Source organism: Megascapheus bottae, chromosome 18, assembly GCF_031878675.1.
Source record: "Megascapheus bottae isolate mThoBot1 chromosome 18, mThoBot2.hap1, whole genome shotgun sequence".
In the NCBI taxonomy this organism is placed as follows: domain Eukaryota; kingdom Metazoa; phylum Chordata; class Mammalia; order Rodentia; family Geomyidae; genus Megascapheus; species Megascapheus bottae.
The window spans coordinates 16,264,457-16,291,858 of NC_143526.1; the positions used below are offsets into that span (position 1 = coordinate 16,264,457).

Here is a 27,402-nt window from a genome sequence, read left to right on the forward strand (position 1 = left end):
AGTGCTTGCCTAGCATGCATGAAGCCCTGGGTTCGATTCCTCCTTGCAAGAGCTGCATTTTTCTCCCCTGAAAAGTACCTCCGTCAATGGCTTTGCTGCTGCACTCTTATTGCAAGCTGGGATCACTTAACAGATGCGTGCTCACCATGTTTCCAGCTTCCTGGGCTCCCAGTGAGTTTGTCTTGATTAGACAATCTGAATCCACCCATTCTGTGTCCAGAAGTAATTTCCTACTCATTCTTGCATTCCCTTTGCCTCCCAGATAATATCAACTCAAACCTCTTAAACAATTCCAACTCAAATTGGAGTTCAGCTCAGATCGTAAGCTGCCATTTTGTCTCAGGGTCTGGTACTAGGAGAGCCTAGGGCCAAGGCCAAAAGCAACAATAAGCTCTCTCAGAATTCAGGGGTCTCTGTCACCCATTTTCTACCTATCAGGTGAAACAGGCTTTACTTGTATACTAACACATGGACTATGAAGTTAACAAAATTGAAATAAGCAAAGTAATTTTTTCCCTTCTTTCCTTCCTTCTTGACCACGCCGTATTTATTAGGTGAACTTAGGAGTAGGTGAGGTTTGTGTGTCATGCAGGCATTGTGAAACTGGGAGTGGTGGTGTTTGTGGCAAACAGTGTGCCCTGGTTCAGATCTCTTTTCTTCTTCCTCCTTCTTTTTATACTAGTTAAACAAAGCACACATGTGAGATACAAAGATTTAGACAACTAAAACTGCCTCTGTGAGAGGTAATTGTTAACTTTCAGAGATGGATACTCTGTTGTTTCTCCTTCCTTCCTTCCTTCCTTCCTTCCTTCCTTCCTTCCTTCCTTCCTTCCTTTCCTCCTTTCTTCCTTCCTTCCTTCCTCATTTTTTTTCCTCCATCCCTCCATGCCTCACTCTCTCGCTCATGCTTTTTTATTTCTCTCAAGGCTTCCTCTCTACCACTGTATCCATAGCTTTACTTTGGAATTTTTTTTGCTCGTTAACTGGAGATAAGAGTCTTGATTTTTCTGCCTGGACTGGCTTTGGACATCCATTTTCAGATTTTTCGCCTACTGAGCTAGGATTACAGGCAGGACTCACTGGCACCTGCCATCACTTTTTTTCCTAAAACATTTACATGCTATCATCTGAAAGTAGTCATGATGGTTTTTTTTTTCTCTTAAGTTTTGGTGTGCTTGGCATGCTTTGCCGAACAATCTCACTTAGTTGTAGCTGAGGACGTGACAGATGGGGCAGCAGGACGTAACCTAGCCTAGAGACTTGGTGAGGGAGTTCAGATGCCCGTGGAAGCTGACAGGGGCTGCTCAGGGATACTCTGCTGTGAGTGCCATCTGTCCTGTAAATGTTGACACAGGGCACACATCATTGACTTGGGGTACACGTCATTGACTTAGAACACGCATTATCACTTGTGGCTTCAGGTAACAAACACATGCCTGTCTGTGAAAAGCAGGCATCTGCCACATGCTCCCCTGGGCCAGGTTGACATCTGGTTCTGGGTCAGATGTGGCATTGCTCCTCCCCAGCCCCACACAGTGTTAAGGAGATGAGCTGTTTGTGTGTCAGAAATTCAACCTAAACCAGGTCACTGGTGGCTCACACTTCTAATCCTAGCTTTTCATGGGCAGGGCTGAGATCTCAGGGTCTTGGTTTGAAGCCAGCCCTGGCAGGAAAGTTCATGACACTTTTACTTCCCACGAATACCAAACATAAAATAGAACAGAATCACTTAAAAAGAACCTGAAGTAGAGCTGTGGGTCAAGTGGTACTAGCCTTGAGGAAAACAAAGAAAAGCTCTCAGTCTTGGGTTTAAGTGCCCCCTCCCCCAAAAGTTCAACCTAAATATGGAGCAGAAATGTCACTTCCCACCATTCCCTTGTGCCACTCAAATATCAGGGTCTTCACATGGGCTGAATTTCAACAGTAGATCACCACCATCTCATAAGAAAATATCACCTCTTTATTTCCTAACCATGCTCCAATGTAGCCATTGTTACCAGATGCTTTTTCTGGGAGACCCTTGTATAAATCAAACTCTGTGGAACTGTGGGGTTATCCTTCATATTCTTCTGGTAACTTGAAACTCTGATCAGAAAACTTGTAATCTTGGGGGTACCTAAGATTTAAGCTTTCTGGTGTTTTCCTCCAGTGGTTCACCTTTCCAAAGGGAATTTTCAGGGTTATCAAGGTCTTACTTTGCCTTTATTGTTAGGGTGATTGCATGAGTATGCCAATTCTGTTAAACTAAGGGAAACTGGAGTGTGCTGGTAATTGCCTAATGATCAGTTCTCTGAGTGGGAGTATAAAAGGACCTTGAAGCTGGACGCTGGTGGCTCATACCTGTAATCCTAGTTACTCAGGTGGCTGAGGTATGAGGATAATAGCTTTCTTAGCTCTTCTGAAAGCTAGAAGTTCAATATCAGAGTCTCATCCAACGACTGTTGAGGAAGAAAGTTCCTTGCCCTTCTTCCAGCTTGTGATGTGGTACCAGTTACGTTTAGCCATCCTTGGCTTGTAGCTCTATCAGCCATTTCTGCCTTCACTTTCTGGTAGTCTCTCCCTCTGTTAGATGTTTACTTTTCCCTTTGCAAAATAAGGACACTAATCATACTGGATTAAGGGCTCAGCCAATTCCAATGTGACCTCATCTTCACTAACTACATCGGTAACAATGCTGTTTACCAGTAACTTGACATTCTGAAGGCCTAGTCAGTCATGACCAGGGCCAACACTCACCCATTGTTTGGCATTCTCCAATGCCTTGCACATGCATGTTTGTCTCATGCATATATCTCATGTGTACACTAGTCCTTTGAAGGACCAGACGCTGTGACCATTTTACAGGCAAGAAAATAGGCTCATCTGGGTTAAATCACTTGCTGCTGGATGCTCAGCCCCTGAATGGTAAAGAGGAGAGTTGACCCAGCAATACTCTAATTCCTAAGTCTGGGCTCCTGTCTTGTCCTGGGTGCACCTTACTCCACGACCTCAGAGAAGAAACCTCAGTCCCCTCAATATGTGGCAGTGTGCAGTGTCTTCAGGCTGTCCTCTCTTTGGTGTCTCTTCCTCTGGCCCCTTTCTTTGACTCTTGGTCTACTCCTAGGCTAGTATTTGGAACCTATGGACATAAAATTGATTGCTTGGATCTCTTATCATGAGAGTACAGTGGAGCTATCCTCTAGCTCCTGCCTTTGCATTGTCTCACCCAGTGTGGGTTGAAAATATACTTCCTGTAGGCTGGTCCCGATCAGCCAGGGAGCATGGAGGGGAAGGTAAGCAGGTCCAGTGATGCCCAGGAGGGGTGACTTTGGTTGAGGATAACCCATAAAGCTAGCAGAAACTTCCTTTGATCGGGGCAGTCATCTGAGACTCTTTCTCCTCATTACAGGGGTGCAACCCTGTTATCTCCTCTGTTACCTGCTTCTCTTTATCCCTCAGAGATGTCCTTTCCTGTAAGTCTCCTGCATTGCTCAAAGTGTTTTGGTGAGTCCTTTTTCTCATAGGATCTGAATAACACACAGGAAAAGAACCTCACCTCTTCCCCTGCCTTCCCCTGGCTTTTCATCTCTGGTCCTGTCACCATGACTTCACTCACCAGCTCCCATCTTGTGGGGCCTCATGGTGGCAAGGGTGTCTTTACCTTGTTCACACCATCAGCCATGGCCTGAAGCGTGAGCTCTCGGGGCCCGTCCACGGTCTTCCCGTTGTCTGTGGGGCCCCAGCTGGCACTGTAGATGTCGATCAGTTGAGGCATGTGGCTGATGGAGGAGGCCTCAATGATGTCTGTCATAAATGGTTGGTCCAGCATCCGGATACCTGTGGATAGGTGGGAGCATAAATGACACCATGTTTGGATACTCTTAGTTCTCAGGAGACATGGCAATAGAGAAGAGCTTGGGTGCTGGGCGTGGTTAGAACAGATGACAACCTTGAGTGATCCAGGGAACAGTTTGGAGTCCAATGATCAGAAACGTGCCTGGATGGCCTGTCACTTCTCTTAAGATCTTGCTCCTGCCTTATGTTATGGGACTACTGGCAGAAGGATTTATTCCCTTAGCAAACTTTACTCCCTAATGTTAAGAGACCATGTTTGCTGAAGAGATTCCTGGAAGCTCAGCCTGCAGGAATTCCACATTGACGGGCCATGGTTCATGAGAAAACCTTTGACAGGTAGAGGAGACAATTGATAACTGATAATTAAGGTGCAATTCCAGAGGTCAAGGATGGACAGGGGCAGTCTTGAGGTGTGATGAGGAAAGAGGGGCTCTCAGGTCAGTATAGCTGAGGGGAGATATCTGGGGAATGATGGGCCGGAGAGTTTACACTGTGTTAGCAATGGAATGCGTGATGCAGCCCCTCCATTCCCTCCCATCATCTATGGGTGACATTTGTGTTTCTGCTGTCAGTTAGGTATGCCTTCTTGCTGGGAGGTATCTGGGCATGCTGGACTAAGTAGGGTAAACCTGAGCTTCTCACAGGGTTGCAGGGAGAAGAGAAGAGGGCTTTTTTTCTATTCCCATGGTGCACATCATTCTCTGACCATCCAGAAAGAGCCTCTCCACAGTGAACTCTCCAGCAGCCAATGAGTTGGTGTCCTATCCATCACAACCTTCAAAGGACTGCTGATTTGGCCATTTTGCTTTCTACAGCAGTGGGCCTCCCCCTGGGAGAAATTAATTGGTGATGATAATCTGTGGCAAGTTGTGTAGCACTTAGTTTTTTTTTTAACATCTATGAGGTCTGCTGCAATTAACACTTTTTTTCATTTATTTACATTTTTTTGGATTATTATAGGAAGCCTAATCTGGAATAAATCTAGCCTTTCGTTTGAATATTTTGCAAACTATGTCTTATGCTTTATCAGGAGATAGTCTGAAACTCTACATTTACTTTGGGTTTGCCTGAAAAAAAATTATACAGTGAAGATGGCCAATAGGCCACAGAATAAACGGAACAGCACAGTTTTTGCATGAATTTATACTTGCTGTGTGCATACGTGTGTGTGTGTGTGTGTGTGTGTGTGTGTGTGTGTGTGTGTGTGTGGTGTGGAGGAGAAAGCTCAAATGCTTTCAAACCTGTCTTAATGCCTGAGCAGCCCACCTCAATGAGGAGGTGATAGACATTCAACTCTGATTAAGGTTACCCCGATTTCCCCATCAACCAGCCAAAGACAGCTGGGGTTTTGTCAGAGCTGGCTTAGTGGTAATTACTCGTGCCTACTACCCTCTTCCGTTTAGCAACTCTTGCCCTTAGTTTCTTCTCCTCCTCACCCCAATGGGAATCCCTTCATATTGCATGAAAACACCGGAGCTGACATATATTAATCTTCTGACTGCTTTAGCATCCCAGAGGGCAGGAGTGGTCACAGACTGCAAGCATCCTCATTCATATTCTACAGTCAGGCGCTCAACATTTCTTTTAATTGTGTTAAATTCAGGAGGAATGAGGCGTACATTAATTGAATGAGATGCAGTATTAGCCTTGCAAGCTACAGTACCATTAAGAAGCAAGATAGAGGCCCAATGTGGTCTGAGGGCATTGCGGGAGGGCCTCTCCCTGGACTCTGGATGCTTAGGAGCTCTAGGGACCAAGTGTGCATGTCAGGAGTGGGTGGGTAGAGAGGGATGCCAAAGGAGTGAGGAGTCTGTTTCTTCGTGTCTGTAGGATGCTTTGCTGGCTGATGGGGCTCCATAGGTGAGGTCAGTCACATCAGGCAGAAGCTGACTACCGCAGAGTGTGGTACTCTCTTGCTTCCATTTATCTAGAGTCCTAACTTATCTGCCAGCTCAGCTGGTACCACAGCTGACCCTCCTAGTGGTATGGGATTGGCATGGCCCAGTGGATTAGAGCAGAATTATTTCTTCTTTGCCCCTGCTGCCAAGAGTGCATATGAATATGACATCTGCCCAGGCACATCAGAGTCACTTTAGGCACTCACGAATATTATCCTCGAAGGCTAAGGAGCATGTTTACACACATTCAAGTTCTAGGGTCTGAAAACTTATTAATCATTGTGCTTATGGTGATTTTTAATTGGTTTATTTAAAAACTCGAATGAAATAGTTATTAGGTCACTGAGGTGCTGTAAGATTTATTGGCTAATAAAATAGTAGTAATTTATGAAAGTGATTCATTGCTGTAGAGTCAATCACAAGACATTCTGACAGTGATAAACAGTAGGTTTCAAATGCCTAAAAATTCTGCTTCAAAATACTTATGATAATTAATAATAATAATCAACCAACAGCTGTGAGTGCTAGGAAGGAAACCTGTAGGTTGCTTTTTTCTTTACCAAGTCTGAATAAGTAACGTGGCTAGAGAGGTAATGCCAGAGGAAGCAAGGAGCTCTTGAGAGCTGAAGGAAGTAAAGGAAGTGGCCATCAAGTGTATAGGGAAGGGTTCTGGGCAGAGGGAAGAGCAGATAGGAGGGAAAGAGAACAGTGGCTACACTTTCTTCTGTATTTGCTAGGAGATTTTTAGTCTGAGTTGTGTTTAGCCAAGTATGCCCAGACAGGATAGACTACTACAGGGAGGCGGTTGGGAACATTGACTCCATGGATGGAGGAAAGTTGAACCGGGTCCTTCCTCAGCACCACCTATAAGGTGGACAGCAGATAGATGGATGACTGCATATGAAAGTTATGGAGAAGATAGTTGCACTAACTGAAACCAATCTGGGGCTCAATCTATGACATACCAAGAAAGTCTGGAAATCAACAAGAAGAAATATGAGCAAAGTTTATAAATCCAAAACTCAGTAGGCAATCAAGTCTTGAAATAACATTAATTCACATTTTCCCTTTTCTGTTTTCAGATGAATCATTATAGAATTCATTTAAACCCTTTAAAAAATTCCTACAATAAGAGTCAACACTAAAACTTCAGGCTTATTCATTTTTAGACCAGAGAAGGACTGCCTAAACCCTAACATCTCCGAGACTTCCAGAGATCAGCAGTGACTGCAATAGGCCATTAGAGGGCAGTGTAGTCCTCTCTGGAGATTAGCCCTGGAAAGGAAGGTTTTTTTTTTTTTTCTTTTTTCCTGGAAGAATTTGGCTGATTCTTAACAAGTAATAAAATGCCAGCTGACTTTCCTAAGTTGCTTGAATTCGTTTTCAACTATCTTCCGGGAGTCCTTAGGATGTTCTGTCCCCTGAAGGGTACAGGGTGGAATTAGCTTGCCCAGTGCTAGTAGAGTTAGGGTTAAAGTAGCCACAAGGGGCAAAGCTGGGCTAAAGGAGTGGAAAAGGAAGCCTATTTACTCAAAATCCCTGTGGCAGGTTGCAGATCTATCTATTTCAGTGGATCAGAAGCATTAAATTAACTGCTTTTGGTAGGGGAGGCAGAGGCGCCTCCAGCCATCTAGGTCTCTGGATAGGGGACTTTCTCTCCCTAGCTGAAGTCTGCTCAGTCCTAGTGAGCTGACAGGAGCTAGTGAGAGTGTTAGTGGCCAATGAGTCATAGGCTCTGGTGAGTCTACTCCCACCTTATGTGAGGGGTCCATTCTGAGAGCCACTTGCAAGGCTTAGCTCCAGCTGTGCATAGACAGATCAATGTATAAATCTACATTCTGTGGCTTCCTTCCCCTAGCTATCTCCTCCCCCACTCTAGGGTCACCCCACCTTCCCCACTCCAAAAAGCTACTTGCACCCAAATCCTTGTCTTCAGTTTTGCATTTAGGGAATCCAAACTAAGAAAACAGGAAAATTAGATACACTTTTGAGCAGCTTAGATGTTTACAGAATGGAAATAATGAAAGGAGAGAGACAAGAGATAGACAAGAGATAAGGAGACTGGGAAAGAAATCCTCATCTACTTCTAAGAAGCCACAACCAGTGCCTATTTTAAGTGCCAAATGCTGTTACTTTACAAATCTTTTTGTTAAAAAAGCCAGATACTAAGGGCATACAGAGCCTTAAAAACTCTGAAGACCATCATTGAAAATGAGAAATTCAGGTCTGAAATTTTCAATTGTCTCCAGCTTTCCCTTGTGACTAGAGAATCTGCCTGGTGTCAGTTACCATCCCAAGGTGTGAACCTGGCTTATAAAATATTAATGGAATGAAATCCTTTCCCCCTAGCTCATCACTGCTCCTGACATTTTGGATGCACACAAAGTTAAAGAGCTGACATCCCGGGCCAAGCTTCCTCTGTTTACATTCCGGAAACCTCCAGAAGCATTCCTTGTGAAATTTCCCACTTTCATCAGGCAGGTCTCCCAGGAGATGGTGTTGAAAGAATTAAGTGTAGGGAGATCATGTGGAAATACAAGGTCAGTACAAAGCCAGTTTATGGAAAAATAAAATTGAGACAGTTATTTAAAAAAAGGAAGGAAGAAAAAACAAGGCTGGATGATTCAGCTTGAATGAATCAAGAACTCATTTGATGCAAAGCTGGGCATGAGCCACTGCCTTCTTGGACATCTTAATGAAAATTCAAGAATCCTGGACTTTGTCTCACTGTCTGTCTCTGTCTGTCTGTCTGTCTGTCTGTCTGTGTCTTGCTGAGTGGAATGCTGGTTTACAAACATTCAGTGACTTGCCACTCCCATTTACAAGGTTTTAGTCTCTATAAAGAAGACATGGTTAAGTATCCCACTCAATGAAATGTCCTAAGAAGGTGTCTGCAGTGGAGGATCATGATTTGGAGGTAGTCTAGGTAGGAAAGTCCATGGGACTCTTATCTCTCCTATTAGCCACCAAAAAGCCAGAAGTACAAGTGTAATTCAAATGCCAACCTTGAGCAAAAAAGCTAAGGGGCAGCACTCAGGCCCTGAGTTCAAGCCTCAATACTGGCAGAAAAACAAAACAAAACAAAGCAAAACAAAAAAACAGAAAGCAAAACTAAGAACAGATCTCCTTAAAGATGAATGAAATATACTGTATGAAGTACTTTAAATCGTCTGAATATCATTATGAACACTTTGTACATAACTTGTTTTTAAATCCTTCAGTCTATATTTGAGTCTCCATAAAATATTACTGACAACTGGGTGTGGTGCTATGTCCCTATAATCCCAGTATATAAGAGACTGAGACAGTTGGCCAGGGCATTTGAGACCAGCCTGGGTTACACAATGAAGTTATGTCAACAAACAAACAAAAAAAACCAAAAAAGAGTCCTTGATACACACAGGAAAGAGTAGCAAGCTTACAATTCCTTTGTATAGAGCTCAAAAACAATTAAAAAACAAGCTTGTGGTTTTACTCGGGCTTATGGAGAGTAGCGGAGGAGTAAGTAGAGGAGGGTGTTGGGATCTGGTCATGCGTAGTTTTTGTAAATATTGCATTTATATGATCCATGGAATTTACTGTGCCTGGTGTTAACACTTACAATAAAAATACCTTAACCTGTTTGTGAACATCATGATTCACAAAAATATTCCCAATCTTGTTATCTTGCACCATGTCTCACCTACCCTAGTGGGATTTTGTTTTCTACCTGGTCCCATCAGGCAGGAGACCAGAATGGGACAGCTGTGGGACTAACAGCCCAGCATGGATAGGGCCACCTTACCTGCCACCTTGGAGTTGTATGCCACCCCAACTCCACAGATATTGTTGTTGGCTGCAGCTGAAACTTCTCCTGCACATCGGGTTCCATGGCTGGGGGTGTGGGGGAAAATAAAAGACAAGTAAGATATCTTGTTGAAAAGAATTTGGAGGCGATTTCTCAAATTCTATCAGCTGGAGACAATTTGCTTCTTTTCAGTGGCCCGACTGGGGTCGAGCCAGCCTGTGGCCCACCTCATTTCCTGTCTATATAGACCAATGTCTCCTTTCATCCTCCACTTCATACCCGCGGCCTTCTTGACCTTGGTCTTTTGCTTTCATAAAATGGTTTCTAAGAACATTTTCAACCTTAACATTTGATCTTTACTTTAAAATTTGAAGTGTCTTCCTGCAGAAAACACACAAGTTTCCTTAAAAAATGAAATAATATAGATATATACTTGTTAGATGGGCTCTGATTCTCTCTCTCTCTCTCTCTCTCTCTCTCTCTCTCTCTCTCTCTCTCTCTCTCTCTCTCTCTCTCTGTCACTCTCTCTCTCTCTCTGTTATTTTGATGGCACTATGGGTCTTGCTCTTGCCAAGAAAGCACTGTATCTCTTAAGCCATTCCCCAGTCTCTTTTTGCTTTAGATAGTTTTGGCTTAGGGTCTGGAGTTTTTGCTCAGACTTCCCTGGACTGTGACCCTCCTAGTTATACTTCTCATCTGGAGAAAGGACACCATTTTCAGCTGTTGGGTGTGGTAGGGTCTCATGCACTTTTTGCCAGGGTTAGCCTTGAACTGTAATCATCAGATCTTTGCTTCCCAAGTAGCTGACATTACAGGCAGAAGCCATGAGGCCTTGACTGGCTTTGCTGTGTTGTTTCTTAAGTTATAATGGGCCTAAACACTGTCTTTGGACTTTTTCAAGGCTAGAGTTCTACCACTTTAGCCACAGCACCACTTTGGGTTTTTCTATGTATGTGGTACCAAGGGGTCGAACCTAGGGATATAGGATAGGAGGATTGTAATTTGAGGTCAGCTCAGACAAAAAGAATTTTAAGAGACTCTATCCCAATGCATGGCAGAGCACAGCGGTGCACCTCTTATTACCAGCTATGTAGGAAGCCACAAGCAGGGCAACTACAGCCCAGTGCATCTTGGGCATTTGCTTCAACATAACCAACATATAAAGGGACTAGAAGCGTGGATCAAAATAAGAGAGTCTACGTAGTCAATAAAAGCCCTGCATTCAAGCCCCAGTAACACACACAATATATATATATATATATATATATGTATATATGTATCTTTATTTTTCTTGAAATTTATTTATATTCATTATATGGATGGGTATCTATTTTCCCTCATGTGAAGAGTTAACCTTTATTGGTTCAACATTACCACCAAGGGAGGAAACACATTAGCTTCTTATCATGGGGTGGTGCCTAGACTGAGACTCCCTCCGAAAGTCTAAGCTTCCTTTTGTTTCTTGGTTTATTGTTCCATTTCTTTGATCTGCTTGTTACGCCTCGTTTTCATACTATACACTTATAATGATTATGGCTTTATGATGTTTTGGTATCTGGCAGATGAAACTTTCCTTTCTTACTGTTCTGTTGTAAATCCCCTCCTCCTCCTCCTCCTCCTCCCCTTTCTCCCCCTTTCCTCCTCCTTCTCCTCCTTTTCTTCTTTCTTCTTTTGATATGAGAATACTCAGAGCCTCATGTTGTTGCTTTGAATTTTTGCTAAGAGTGGCACGCTACCACTTGATCCACACTTCCACTTTTGGCTTTTTTGTTAGTTAATTGGAATAAGAATCTCAGGGATTTGCCTGCAAGTGCTAGCTTTGAATCCAGATCCTCTTATCTCAACTTTCTGAATGCGGGCCAGTGGTGTCTGGCCATTCTTTTTCTTTCTTATCTTCATTTCCTCCCTACCATTTATTTCTCTTCTTTCCCTCCTCTTTGTCTTCTTTTATTCTTTGCCCTTGGTCTTTCCATATCAACTTTGGAATGATTTTGTCTAGTTCCATTGAAAAATGCTGTTGAAATTTTAACTAAAGTCATGTTGAATTGATAGATTAACTTGACATCTTCATATTGTTCCTCCTCCTTCTCTGTGAACTTAGCATGTCACTCTACAAGTCAAAAAGGCTTTGATATCTTTGCAAAGTTTTATAATTTCCTCATGGCTTTCTTCAGATCTATAATTATTTGATCGGTTATAAGATGTAGCATAGTGTTGGATAAAAGAGATGATGGACAACATTCTTATCATTTCCAGACTTAAAGAGAATGTTATCCCCGTTTCATGACTAAGAATAATGTTTGCTAGAGGTTTTAGATAAAGAGTCACTGTAATCTTCATTTCAATAATTATCTCTCCAACTGTTTCCAGGCTCGATTTTATCCCATTCATTAAGATTTGATTTCCTATTTTACTTTAGTTCTTGCCTCGTATTTGTATTTTTTTGGTCAGTCCTGGAGCTTGTACTCTGGGCTTGGGTGCTGTCCCTGAGCAACTCTTGCTGAAGGCTAGCACTCTCCCACATGAGCCACAGCGCTACTTCTGATTTATTCTGTGATTAATTGAAGATAAGTGTTTCCTGCCCATGCTGGCTTCATACCATGATCCTCATATCTCAGCCTTCTGAGTATCTAGGATTATAGTTGTAAACCATCTGTGCTTGGCTTATATTTTTATTTTTGCTTATGTTTCTCGCATCATTTTTTTGTAAATCAATAGTATATCTTTGCATTTATTACTTAGAGCTAACTACACATAATTAAAATCTTTCCCACAAATGCTCCACACAATCAATTTGAGTTGGAATGAATTCCTATCCTGGTTTAAAATTTTGTTGTGCAGCACTATTTACCACAGCAAAGATATGGAACCAACCCAGATGTCCTTCAGTAGCTGATTGGATCATGAAGATATGGTATTTATACACAATGGAATTCTATGCTGCCATCAGAAAGAACCAACATCGCCTCATTTGTAAAGAAATGGAAAGACTTGTAAAAAATCATATTAATTGAAGTAAGCCAGACCCAAAGGAACATAGGCTCCATGGTTTCCCTCATTTGTAATAATTAGTACAAACCTAGGACTCTCCTAGCAGAGGATTATAATAGCTCAAACTCTAGATACATAAGGTCATATAGGATGAGGCCAAATTAATGGACCTCAGGACATGGAAACAAGAGCTTAATTATGAGTGACTGTTGTTCTTAATATACTGTGTTTTTTTTTTTCTCCTCTTGTGTTGCCCTTTGGTTAATCTCATATTGTTGCAGTATCTGACTTTGTTACCTGGTATATTATACATATGTTTATTTGAAATAGGAGGAGAAAGAAGTTGAGGGGAGGGGGTGAGGGGAGGGAAATGGGGATAAAAACACGAGAAGGGATATCAATGTGCGAGAAGCAATGCACCTTCTACCCGGCGAACATAAAAAAATGTTGGGTATGTTCTTTTTTTTTTTTTTACAGATATGTTGGAATTAACTTTAGGTTGCAGGCTAATTTTGAGATTAACCCAGGGAGACTGAAGGGTGAAAATGACCTTATGTGAATGGACTAAGTTACAAAATGTTTTGCTCATTGAATTTGTCTTCTCTTTAATATCTCTGAATCCAGAGGCTTGAAACTCCAGAATGAGATCTACAGACTCTCCTGATGGCCAAAGTTCTGTAACAGTAGCTAAAGTCTTTTCAGCCATGTCTTTGGAGACAGAAGTTTTGTTTTAACAATTTAAATTATTTTTAATTAAAATTATTTTAATCAGCTATACAAAGGACTTGCCAAAAGCAGTTCATGAATACAATATATCTTGATCAACGTCAGCCCTTTCAGCATTCTTACTCATCTCTCCCTTACCCACCCCTTCTCTCATTTGTCTTAATTTTGTAGGCTATACATTGGGTTTTTGACTGCATTTTTTCCCTCTCTTCTCATCATTTGTCCACGCCTTTCCCCTTGACCGCACCCTACTCCTTTCAAGTACCAGCTTCCTGGCGTTTTGTTTTGCTGAACTTTGTTTTCCTTTCTAAGGAATTAAACTAATTGAGTTATCACTTGAGTCTATTGTATTTTAGGTAATACATTTGTATTCACTTGCACACCGCAAGGTATTTACATGTAAGTTTATAAGCTAAAATCTAGCTTACACACACACACACACACACACACACACACACACACACGAAAATATGTATCCTTTGTAGAGACAGAAGTTTAAAGTTAGATACATTGTAGCTCAAATATAGATTGGATAGTTATTTTGGTGTGAACCATGTATGTTGACTAATGTCCAAAGCAAGATTTTGAGGTTGTCAAGAGACTGTTGTTCAGAACTGAATGAGTAACTAAGGCAGGATAGGCTAGGGTAGGTGGCAAGTGAGAGGTGGCTATTGTGGGGAAGCCTAAAGTTTGTTGACCAGCCTCTGGTGCTTTCTATAGAAGTAAAAAGTCCTTCCATTTTTCTGAGGTCCTATGTTAGGCTTGTTGATTTCCCTTACCATCAAAACCTTGTGTTAGATATACAAGGTATCACTGGAAGTAAGTCCTCTTTTGACTAGCAATTGAGGAACATGTCTCTTCACTTTTGCCAAGAAGTTCAACCTGGCGCTGAGCAGGAAAGAGTGGAGGTCTAGGTAAATAATGGGTGCTATACCAGACCATCCATATATCTTTGGTATATATTCCTATGCTTTTTAAGCTAGTTTGGAATATTGCATAACTTTTATAGAAAGCCCTTTACTGATATTCACACTTGCAGTTTGGTAACACAGAGTCTCTATTGTGTACCAGGCTCTGGACATGCAATCTGTAGCCATGCTTCTCATCCCGAGTACAGGCTTTGAAAGCAGCAGCACTTGTACCATTTTATAGACAAAAAATGGAGTCAGAAATCACTAGTTTCATACCAAAAAATGCACACAAAGTTATATTTGTCAATCCTATCTGCTTCATTTTGCAGTCTTAAAAAAAGAATCATTGTCACTTGAAGATGATAAAAAACAACAAAACAACAACCCACATAGCAGGCACACCAGGTTCTAAAGCAGAGTTGATTATACCAACATCCAGGTATTTATTTTACAGTCTTTATATGTTTTCCCACAACTCCTAGATCTATATTATGTGTATTTCCTTTCATCCAAAGAATAATTTAGATAAAGGGAATTTGTCTATTCCAGGTACAGGACTAGAAATAAAAAAGAAACCATGATATTTCTCCAATGGCTTGAAATAGCTGGCAAAATTATACTCTATTGGATTTCACTCTGCTCTGATTTGGATGTAGAGAAGGTTAGCTATAAGCAACAAACTTTAAGCTAATATCGACTTACGGAGGCAATCTCAGAGCTCACATGAAAAGAAGTTAGATTAGGTCTTTGAAAACAGTTGTAATTTTATTGTCCAGGAGGTGACTTCTAAATTAATCCATAAAGTCCTGAAGAAAATATGTTCATCTCCTCCTAAACCATTAAGTGCCACTGGGGTAAAGAATCAGCTTACATCAGTGTGAAGATAGGAAGCCAGAGAGAGCCATTTTTCTCTCATGTTCTTCTTCTACTGCCTGGTGAACAGATTCTTTGAAATGAAACATGACTTTTATTAAAAAAAGGCTAATCACTGAAAAATCCTTTTTTTACTTGAAGGTTTAACTAATGCTATCAACCAAATTAGCTCACATAGAGATAAATGGCCTTCAACATCTCCCCTATCCCCTTCTCTCTTCTTTCCCTTCCTCCCATCCTCCATTTTGGGTGTTTGAGCAATAAATATCTCCTCTCTTCCTGGATTTATGGTAAACTTTTTGCATTCAGGAATCACATCTAATCCATATTCTCTTAGTCTTTAGGGCTTAATAGATAGAGTGTGTTGTATCTTCTGATGCCTCATAAATATCACAGGGATGACATTTCAGTGGTGAGCGCCTGTCAAAGAAATGCTATGCAAGAGAGATTTTTATGGACAACAGTACAGTAATGGAATACAGATTTGCAATGCATCACCAAACATTGCCTTAACGCTGAGCCAGGCTGCAAGATTATTGACAAAACATGGGCCACAAACCTTGTGAGTAGCAGGCAGCCCTAATGGACAGATGTCAAGACTGCTCAACATCTCAGCATGACTGAGAAGGTTGGTCACCCAGCCACCACCCAGTCAATCAATATTTACTGAATGTCAGCCAGGAGAAAAAAAATGTGATGCTAGATCTTAATGCCTCCCAGCAAATCAATTATATCTGTTATGTACATTATTGATGCTCATTATATTTGCAACATTTTCTTCATTTTTGTAATTTGAGTTATCGTTATTATTTTGTTTGGTCAAACGTACTCCTCTAAATGCAAGTTAGGCAACAATCATACTCAGCATGCAAATTTCTCAACTGTTTCAGCTGTATTCCTGGAGCTGAAAGACTGCCTGTAATTATTAAATAGTTGGCTATGGAATACATACATTGTCTCTGCTCATAAAAAGAAATGATCTTACCAAATCCAATCAAGACATTCTAATACTCATAGTCACGAAAGGCAGTGTTGTGTGTGTATGATGTTTATTTTCATAAGTAGTTCCTGGATTAAGAGTTTTACATATGCTCTTAAAGAAATGTCCTTGAGAGTCTGAAAGTGTGGATCCAGAAATAGAGCACCTGCATGAATCCCTGAGTTCAATCCCTAGGATTGCTAGAAAGGAAAAGGGAAAAGAAAAGCAGACTTGAAGGGAAACAGATGAATAAGAAGTGCACAGGGTGTGATGCAATGGTTTGAAGTGTCAGGAGAATCGAGAAATGATGGGATGCTTTTGAACATGGGTTCTCATCAAAAAGTGGAACATTTTACATGTTTGCTTGGGAGTGTTTCTTTTTTAAAAAATTTATTGTCGGGGTAATGTATAGAGGAGTTACAGTTACATTTGTCAGGTAATAGGTGCATTACTTCTCATATATTGAGACCCCCTCTCATGTTTTTGTCCCCGCTTCCCTCCTCCCACCCCTCCCAGTCCTCTTGTTTCCCCCTCCCCTTCCCTATTTCAAATAAACATATATACAATATACCAGGTTTCAAAGTCAGATACAGTAGCCACATGAGATTAACCGTAAGAGGAAAAAAAGAGAAAAGAAATAACATAGTACATTAAGAACAATAATCACAAAGATAACCCTCTTGTTTCCATATCTTAGAATTCATTTCATTTAGTCTCATCCTATATGACTTTATGTGCATGGCTTTTGAGCTATTGTGGGTGTTTCTTATAGTATGTTTTACTTTCTACTTTCCACAGCAAATGAAGACCCTGCAATGGGGAGCTGCTGGCTGGTTCCCAGACAGCAATCACTCCTGTGTCCTAACAAGCATTTGTGACAAGCAGAGTGGCTGGAATCATCCATGGCAACAACCCCTTCCTAGTAAACAACAGCTACTCTTTATTGGAATCTCAGTGTATATAGAACTGAGCATCGCTCCAGGGCATCAAGATGCTGAACAGAGATGAGGGGCAAGATTCAGTGCCAAGGCCTAGGAAAAACATCCGGGGAGAGCATAACATGACATTATAGCTGTGCAGTTGGTGAAAGATTCATGATCAGTAGCAGATCCTGCACTGGTCAAGGGCAGGTGCTGAGCTCAAGGTCATGGGACCTCCAGGTAGAGATGCCCTATGAGGGTAATGGGAAAAGAATTACCATTTATAGTTTGCACTCATTTTCTCAGCCAACTGTGAACCCTTCCCATCTTAGCAGGTGTTTAAACCTTTCCTGTCTCATCTCTTCCATGATACCTTCTTAGAATGCTTCTCCTTGCAGTTTCCAACTCCCAGACCCATTATGCAAACCACCTCCCAAATATAACTTATTCCTCCATCTTTGTCTCATTATCTTTGCCTAATTTGGATATTTGTCCCACCTCCAATTCTACTTCTTATCTTTTCTCAGAATTTGGGCCAATAATACCCATGCAAACTTGTGTGCCTTGGTTTCCAAAGTGAGAATGATTTTGATATAATATCTATGCAGAAGATTATTATGAGAATGAATGGATTAAATATGTGTAAAACCTTGAATCAGGGCCTTAAAGAAAGTAATTGCTCAATGTATGTTAGTTCTCCTCAGTGTGCTATGTTAGCACTGGCCATATCTGATTGTAAGGAATTGAGCATGTGTTTCTTTCTTATATGACCCCGTAAGCTCCTCAGAAGTTTGCATACCAAAGCTAGTAGGCTTATGAGTATCATAGAACTCTTGCCTGTTTTTAATATCCTATGCATTTTAAGGTAAATTTCTTATTACACTATTCTTGGACGTGCTGGAAACATTTAGAAATGGAGCCTAGATGGAGGAGATGAGTCACTAGGAGTGTCCATATAGTCATTCACATTTCCACCAAAGAGTGTGTGGCTTAGACCTTTTCTTGGATGCCTTCTGTCTTGCTCTCTCTGCTTCCTGTCCACTATGAGGTGAGCTGCTTTACTCTGACATACTCCCACCATCATGATACTCTGCCTTGACTCAAGCCCAAAGCAATGGAGCTGGATAATGATGGACTGACACCTCTGAAATTGTGAGCCCAAAGAAATCTTAACTTCCTTATTTTATCTTTCTCAGGAAAATATCTTCCATAGCCAAGAATATATATATATGTATATATATATATGCATATATATGAAACATTAACATCATAGAAACATAGAGTGAGCTCTGTGTCACCCATCTTCCAGCCTTATCAATGACTAAGTCGTGATGGGTGTCATTTCTCAATAGCTCAATCTGTCCTCTAACCTCCTACCTCAAGATATAATTCCTATAGAAGATTCAAAGTCATTTCATCCTCATGGGAATTTTGAGTAAATATATCCTCCATTCAAGAAGAAAGATTGGTTATTTACATCTTCCTTATGCTAAGCAAGGTCAAACTTTGACTTGTCATTCTGTCATTGTCAGTTTAGAGGGGACAGGAGCCAAGGAAGGCATCATCTAATCTTTATAGTAACAAGCCATGGTGGCTAGGGATCTTAGAAAATGGCCCGATAATTGGGGGAAACCCATTCAGCGGTCAGCCGTCTTGAGTCACTGGCTTCTTTAGGATATGGGGCTCAGGCTTGTCTGAGTCACTGTCTCAGTGTCCCAGGGTAAAGGACCCTTTGGAAATTGCTACTGCTGACAATGATGGATTTTATTACATGAAACACTAATTACTTCTAATTAGAGGTTTTAGAATGGTACTTTCAGGGGAAAAGTTGGTGAATGAAAATATTTAAGAGAGAAGGCTTTGCTTCCAGTTTTTTTTTCTTAAGAATTATTCTCCTGTTATCTCACAAAAGATTTGATTTGAGGGAGATTGTGCTTGGATTTGAAATATGGGATTTGGGAGAAACTTCACTTGGATATACTGTTTGTGCCTGGATCAATCCATCAAAAATTAATTTAGTACCCATGATTTCCAGAGAGCTAGAAAGTAGTTGTTATACATGTTGCCCTGGTCTTTTCCCGATGTTCCATGCAGAGAGCTGGCAGTCATTTGGGCTGAGGCTGGCCCTTCTCAACACAGCGTTCCAGCCTGCTGTTGCCAATTACACCTAACCCCTGCCGTAGTGACATTTAGTTGCTAACTTCACATTCCTGCGTCTACACATGGTTTATTTGCTAAGCAGGCATTAGGATCTAGGGTTCTAAGACATGGAATGAATTCATGCCCAAAGTTCTTAGACTTAAAAAAAGATACATTCTTATTCTTCAAACACACACACCAAAGCACTGCAGAGTTGTTTTCCAGGCTGCAGATGAAGCAGTGGTGCAAAGGGGTTTCGATTCAACAGGTCGATTTATGAACACGATGCATCCTGACCACTGTCATCAGCTCCATCAACCTCCCCGCCCTCTAGCCCAGCTCCACCCATCCCTTCCGGGGACTGGGTTCTGCCCTCACATATTACATTCCTTTGTGCCATTCACCATTGAAGCACCTTTATATCTTTAGTGGTAACAGTAGGCTAAACATACATTTGGACAGATCATTTGGGAAGTTTTGCATGGTTGAAACTCTATTCCCTCTGGCTGGGTGCCAGTTGCATAGGCCTGTAATCCTAGTTACTCAAGAGGCTATGGTGTGAGGATTGTGTTTTGAAGCCTGCCTGGGCAGAAAAATCTGAGATTTTCTTTTTAAGCCCCAAACAACCAGTAAAAAGCTGGAAGCAGATGTATGGCTCATGGAACCACTTTTTTTCTTTTTAGCAAAAAAGCTGAGCGAGAGCATGAAGCCACAAGTTCAAGACCCCATACTACTACTACTACTACTACTACTATGACCACACACACACACACACACACACACACACACACACACACACACTTGATCCCCAACATTTCCTCAAACCTCTGTCAACTGCATTTATTCTTTGTCATTTATTACATGAGTAATTATAAGGGGTTATAAGCAGAAACATTTTTCAAAAATACACCAGTGCAGAACCATGAAGCAAAAAGTTCCTCTTCTTCCCTCCCTCCCTCCCTCCCTCTCTCCTTCTCTTCTTCCTTCCCCCCCTCCCTCCCTTTTTTCTTTCTTTTCTTTCCTTTTAAATTCCCTTGTGGTCAAGATGTCTTATTTCTGTTTTATCTTCTCTTTAATAGATTAACCGACAAATCGTTCCTTACTCAAAAGAATAAAAGAGTCAAAAGATAATTCTTGAGCAACATTATAATATTAAAAAAACATAACTCTACATATTTGGAGCATATAGCCACTAAGAAGAAAGAAAATCCTAAACATAGTGGAATGTGATAGAGATGGTTTTCATGGTAATAATCAATGCTTAGGTAAAACAAAATAAAGTAAAACCCTAAAGTCCAAGGTCAAATGCGCTCACAAGGCTTGGCTTACCTGTTAAACCAGTCATCAGTGTACCGAGGGTATGGATAGAGGTCATTGCTGCTGAAGTCATAACTTGCCTCAGCATTCTGAAACCACAAGATATATCATTAGATCAATAAAGCCAGAGGTTCATTAAGGGACTGGTATGGTGAGCCATACTTGAATGTTATAGTCCTTGCCTGGTGGGCTGTGGTACAAAGACACAAAGACATGTTCTGGGTCAGTGTTTGGCAAATTGGGACAGAGCTAGAGTGTTCTCAGAGCTTCCTTCCTTCCTTCCTTCCTTCCTTCCTTCCTTCCTTCCTTCCTTCCTTCCTTCCTTCCTTTCTTCCTAGTTCCTTCCTCCCTTTCATCCTTCCTAAGTTCCTTTATGTAGGTCATGGGTCTTGAACTCTGGCCCTGGGCCCTGCCCCTGAGCAATTCAGCTCAAGGATAGCGTTCTACCACGTGAGCCACAGTGCCACTTCTGGTTAGTTAGAGATAAGAGTCTTAGGGATTTTCATGCCCTGGCTGGCTTTGAACCTGGATCCTCAGATCTCAGCCTCCTGAGTAGCTAGGATTACAGGTGTGAGCTACTGGCGCCTGGATTAGGCTTATTCTCTCTCTCTCTCTCTCTCTCTCTCTCTCTCTCTCTCTCTCTCTCTCTCTCTCTCTGTCTCTCTCTGTCTCTCTGTCTCTCTCTGTCTCTGTCTCTCTGTCTCTCTCTCTGTCTCTGTCTCTCTCTCTGTCTTCTCTGTCTCTGTCTCTCTCTGTCTTCTCTCTCTGTCTCTCTCTCTGTCTCTCTGTGTCTTGTCTTTGTCTCTGTCTCTCTCTCTGTCTCTGTCTCTCTTTCTCTCTCTCTGTTTGAAGTCGTCAAGTGATTAGTAAATGTGAGCCCTGTCTTCCAGGTCTGTCTTTACTTGTTTGGTACCCCTTGCAGGTGAGCAGATTGTCTTCAGAATCCAGAATGAACAGGAAATTTCCTCTATGGCTCCTTTGACCAGTGGACAACATGTTCCAGTTCTTAGGACAAAAGTCAGACATGTTTTAGAGCTTTTCTGTTTTATGCAGAGGCTCACTTTGCCCCCTGCTCCTCCCATCACCACGTGTGACAGTTAAGGTTGTTTCCTTTCATCTCTTTGGTGTTACACCCCTGCCCAATTCCCTAACATTACCCACAATGGACCTTGTTCATGTACACAATGCATATGGAGAATTCATCATACATCCAAGACTTTGCTAAGAATGAGGTACAATAGTATTATTCCTGTCCTTGTAAGATTTACAGCTTATCTGGGCAAACAAACATCAAGAAAATGGTTAAAATATTTGGTTATTTGAAATCGGATAGGGAAAACAAGATGAGGGGAAGGGGTGGGGGGAGGGAAATGGGGACCAAGACATGAGAAAGGGTATCAATGTTGGTGAAGTAATGCCCCTTCTATCTGGTGAATGTAATGTAACCCTTCTATTAATTACAATAAAAATATATGAAAAAAGAAAATGGTTAAAACATAAATAATTGTAAGCTCTTATAAGCACACACTATTAGACTCTATAGGACATGGTGAGGAGTGTAAAATTGAAAGTAATCCCACCCCTCCAGTTCTTTCAATGAGAGTGTTTGTCACATTGGTTAAGTCTATGCTGTGAAACATTTATGACCCCAAGCAGTATGGATGAGGGCTACTCGGTCAGCAGTAATTTATTTAAATAAATAAATAAATGATCAGGAGTCATACTGAAATTTGGTCTTCTTCCTACCCCCCACCCTGCCACCCCTCCTGGAATACATTTGTCCTGTATTTCAGAATCGAGGTCTTCATTCCAATATCAGGCATGTAGAAAGTCTACACTGGGAGTCTGTCTACACTGGACAAGTACCTACTTCTCTTTCTCTTACATTTAGATCCCAAATTACTTTCCTTTACTTATAAAATTTAATTATATGTTTGGTCTATAATACTTTTTCCTGGGAGACCATCAATTTGGCTTTTATTTCTCCCTTGACTTTATTTGATATATTTGGATTTCAACCCTGTCCAGGACTACTTTTTTCTTTTTTCTTTTTTTTTTGTGGGTCATGGGGCTTGAACTCGGCCTGGGCTATATCCCTGAGCTCTTTATCTCAAGGCTACCTCCCTACTTCCCATTTTCTAGAGGATAATTGGAGATGAGAGTTACTGGTCCTTTTGTGCCTGGGGTAGCTTTGAACCTTGATCCTCAGATCTCAGCCTCCTGAGTAGCTAGGATTACAGGCATGAGAGAACTACTATTTTGAAATAGCCTTTCTGACATGTGCTCAGTTACTCTGAGTGTGTTTTACTTCTCTTTAGAAGAGATTAAGATTTCCTGGTGTAGGCTTAGTTGGGTAGGGATTGTGGCATGAGTAGCCACGGTGATACTCTCAGAGGGAGTGTTGGTGGCATCTCTTGAGAGCTGTGTTCTTGGAGTAGGGTGTGCACAGGTAGGAAGGACAACCTTGGAGAGGTTGGGATTCATACTATGGCAGCATCAGGGAATCACACACCAGAAGTAGTTATGAATGGTCTCTCAGCTGATGGTCTCAAACAATCCTTCTCTGTACCCTCTTGCCCTCAGTGGCAGAATATTCTGTATGAAGCTGAGACTGATGAAGAGAGAACCAGCTGGTCTAGAACGGTCTGGTGATCAGGACAAAGAGGATTTGGGAATCTTTGTGAGTTTGGGGATAGGACAATGGGAAAGGGGTGCTGAAGAAGCCAGAATGGAGAGATAATGGCCAGCAAGCTCCCCCATCTTCTGCTCCTCGTGCTGTGTTAGCCCTTTGAAGCTTAAAGTCAGTGTCAGAGATCAGAGGCCAGGGGAAAAACCTGAGTTGATTAAGATCAAGTTCCTATCAGGCTGGAAGATAGAAAATAGTTCAATTAGGGAAAAATGCAGGATTCTGTACCTTATGCATAATTGCCCAAGTGACTGGTTTGTTTCATAAGCATTCCATGGTGGCATATTTCTGCCTCATATTTCCTGCTGGGCTCTGGGTTGATCAAGTCTCCTTGGCTCTTATTTCTGGCTCTGGTGAAGATGACTTGCTGTGAGGCAGGTGGGAGTTAGAAGTAGGGGCTGGAAAATTATGAGATCCAAGCTGGAAACTTAGAACCCTTGGAAACTGTGACTATTTTTATACCAAGAAGTAAAACCAAGTGTTGTCTGGGAGTCAGATGGATCTCCATGCTGAACTAGATGAAAACTTTGGAACCTGAGTAATTTTGTTGTTTGTAAAATAAATTTGATGACTAACTCTTAATTCCTTGTGGTGGTGGGGGATAGTCTACACTAAGCATTAAGGAAGACAAAGAGTTGTTCTTGTTGGGCTGTATGTTTTCTGGCTAAAATTCAATGGTTTCTAGCAAGAAAGAATGGTGAGCAATTCTTTCAAAGGTTCTGTTTATGCTTTTATAGCCAGACTCAATCATTTATTGATATAAATTACAATGTTGTCTCCTGTAAAATTATTTGTGTACAAGAGTTAATTATACCAGCCTTGAATTATGCTAGACTTTTCTATGACAGCCATTAGTCTGGACATTTAAGAGTAGGTGGTATTTTGGCCAATTTAATGTTCTAGTCATCTTAGGCTAAATGAGATACTTGCTGTTGTTCAGACTTCTATAACTTCTTTCTAAAATATGGGCCTATGTTCTTGCCTTAGAATTTACTAGCTGTTCAGCAAATGTAACTTAATCCTGTATGATTCAGGATCATGATGATTCAGTCATCGTTAAGAACTTGAATTATCTTTGCACCATCAAACAGACAGTGAGAAGATTGGGTTGAGTCCAAATTGACCTCAGGGCTTCCCTGGAAGTTATTTCGGGAAGAAACTTCTGATAATGGCTCATTTTTTCTTATAAAAGTTGAGTGCAAAGGGAGAAAAATATCTCTGGTATTTTATAACCTGAAAGCTTAATTTCTTAACATGTGAATACATAGAAAGAAAGCTTGGAAAAAAGTTTAGTAGTTTGCCATCATTTGCATGAGGCAGTTAGCACAGAAGGGCCACACACTAAGTTGAGACAAGGCAGTGCGGCACTGATGTTCACAGAACCCTTTGGCTTGTCATTTTCTAGAGATTTGTTTGTGTGATCATGAAAGGCACAGACTGACTGCTGCACTTCTGATGCTGGCGCTGGCCTTACTGAGTTACTGAGTGCGGTGGTAACCATGCCCCATTGCTTTCACGTCACAGAGGAGCTTCTGAGGCCCTCAAAGTGGAATCCTGAATATGGAGTGGAAAGCCTCTGTGACCAGTAGGCCTTCCTCTGGGGGCTGCATAAGACACACATGTCTACAAACATCTGCTTGGTGGAGGAGAGAGAGAGAGAGAGAGAGAGAGAGAGAGAGAGAGAGAGAGAGAGAGAGAGAGAGAGAGAGAGAGAGAGAGAGAGAGAGAGAGAGAGAGAGAGAGAGAGAAATGGAATGAGGGAGGGAGGGAGAGCGCGATTCAGATAGACCTGAAGTCAGATAGACTTGGCTTTGGATCTAGCTTGCTTTGGCCTTGTAAAATTTCATCTTTAAAATACTGATTGAACTGTTAGTACACAGTTGCTGTGAACATAAAATGAAAGGATGGTTGGGTTCATGTAGATATCTTCCCTCTCCTCTCCTCTCCTCTCTCCTCTCTCCCTCCTCTCCTCTCCTGTCCTCTCCTCCTTCTCCTCTCTTCTTCTCCTTCCTCTCTTCTCCTTCTCCTCTCTCCTCTCCTCCACCTCCTCCTCCTCCTCCCCCACACCTCCTCCTCCTCCTCTTCCTTTTTTCCTTCTCCTTTTCTTCCTCCTCCTCCTTCCCCTTCTTCTCACTCTCTCCTCCTTCTCCCCTTTTCTTTCTCTCTCTGTCTCATTAATGAACTAGAACCTTGATCATCCTGCTTCAGCTTCTTAGTGCTGGAGTTACAAGAGAGCATCACCACTCCCAGCTCATTCTGTCACTCATTCTATTTCTCTTTTTTTTTGGCCACTTTGGTCCCTTATGGCAAGAGTCACAACATATGGCCCATGGGTTGATTCACTGTGTATCTTTGTAATGGAATTTTATTGGAACACTGCATTGCTCATCTGTTTACAAATTACAGTGGCTGCTCTGGCAATGGAGCATCAGCACAGAATTTTTAAGCAGTAATACCTCACAGAGCTCAGTAGTGGTGCTGAGACGTGCAAAACCCACAACATTGGCATTGGTTGGAAAGACTTTGAAGATGTCCGACAACATTCTAGACCACTTTTATTTCCAGGCCCCACTGTGAAGGTCTGCACTGTTAACATCAACATCGTATCATGACTGTACCTTCCTGGGTATGCCCTCTTCGCTCTGGGACATGCATCCCATGTGGGAGGGTAGAAGCTGCTGAAAAGAATCAGACATGAGCCACTCAGATGCTTGCTCCCTTCCTGTCTCATGCCAGTCAAGGGTGGTTATCACGCAAGTCACTTGGTTAGAAACTTGGGTTCTGCTCACTGGGAGGAGGGGACAGTCCATTGGTGGAGAGTGTCTCTGCAGGGTCACCAGTCCTGTAATTCTTCTGCCCTTCCATATACAAATGTCCCAGTGGTTCTGGTCAGAACATCAGATGAATACAAGAAAACAGCCCTCCATCATGCACAGTTGATGGCATAGGTGATGGCACAGGCGAGACAGGTACACATGGTATCTGTATATCTCTTAGTTTAAAAAGTGGAAATAAGAGTGGCCAAGAGACACATGAAGAAATGCTCAACATCTCTGACCATAGAAGAAATGCAAATCAAAACAACTTTGAGATTCCATCTCACTCCAGTTAGAATGGCCAGGATCAAGAAATCTAATAACAACAGATGCTGGAGGGGGTGTGGCCAGGAGGGATCACTGCTACACTGTTGGTGGGAGTGCAAACTCATTCAACCACTATGGAAAGCAGTATGGCAGTTCCTCAAAAGACTAAACATAGAGCTCCCCTATGACCCAGCAATTCTGCTCCTTGGCATTTACCCAATCTTCCAGAAACAAGGACATACTAAATCCACTAGCACAACAATGTTCATTGCAGCATTATTTACTAGAGCAAAGATATGGAACCAACCCAGATGCACCTCAGTAGATGATTGGATCAACAAGATGTGGTACTTCTATAGAGTGAAATTTTATGCTGTCATCAGAAAGAATGACATCGCCCCATTTGTAGGGAAATGGAAAGACTTGGAAAAATCATATTAAGTGAAGTAAGCCAGACCCAAAGGAACATTTGTAATACTTAGTACACATCTAGGACTCTCCTAGCAGAGGATTACAATAGCTCAAAACCTAGGTACATAAGGTCATATAGGATGAGACTAAATGAAAGGAACTCTAGGATATGGAAACAAGAGCTTTATCTTGTGTGATTGTTGTTCTTAATATACTATGTTATTTCTCTTCTCTTTTGTTGCCCTTATGATTAATCTCATATTGTTACAGTATCTGACTTTGTTACCTGGTATATTGTATACATGTTTATTTGAAATAGGAAAAGGAATGGGGGGGAAACAAGATGGTTGGGAAGGGGTGTGGGGAGGGAAATGGGGACAAATCATGAGAAGGGGTATCAGTATGTGAGAGTAATGCACCTGCTATCTGACAAATATTACTGTAACCACTCTATTCATTATCCTGACCCAAAAAGTGATGCCATGTTCACACTCTCTAGCATTCTGAGGCTCTTGTGGTGTGCTGATGCACTTCATGTGGACATCCATTGGTGTGATGGAACAGATAGTGTTGGAGCACAGAGATCAAATTCTGGTCTGACCCACAGAACTGGGAAAGTGTTTTCCACAATCAGGGTTGTCATGTGCAACTGAGCAGGTCCTATGCAATGTGCATGAAGATGAAGGATCTTATGAAACGATTAGCCATCTCAAAGGGGCTACTCCCCCTATCTTATTCACCTACCCAGAACATGGGCAGATTTAAATTGCTGTTTCATAACCTTTGGTAGGAAGTACCTTTTTATTTTTGTGCAAAAGCAGTATGAATATACTAGAATGTCTATGAG

At 41.7% G+C, this 27,402-nt stretch overlaps 1 protein-coding gene across 1 annotated transcript in view; it reads right to left on the reverse strand.

Moving 5' to 3' along the window:
* Pcsk2 (proprotein convertase subtilisin/kexin type 2) overlaps positions 1–27,402 on the reverse strand; it is a 250,074-nt gene that overhangs the window by 22,521 nt on the left and 200,151 nt on the right. The window contains exons 6-8 of the mRNA XM_090351960.1: positions 20,388–20,464; positions 9,517–9,605; positions 3,641–3,816 (exon numbers count right to left, since the gene is read on the reverse strand). Of these exons, the coding sequence (XP_090208086.1) occupies positions 3,641–3,816; positions 9,517–9,605; positions 20,388–20,464 (342 nt within the window). The remainder of the gene's footprint in view (positions 1–3,640; positions 3,817–9,516; positions 9,606–20,387; positions 20,465–27,402) is intronic.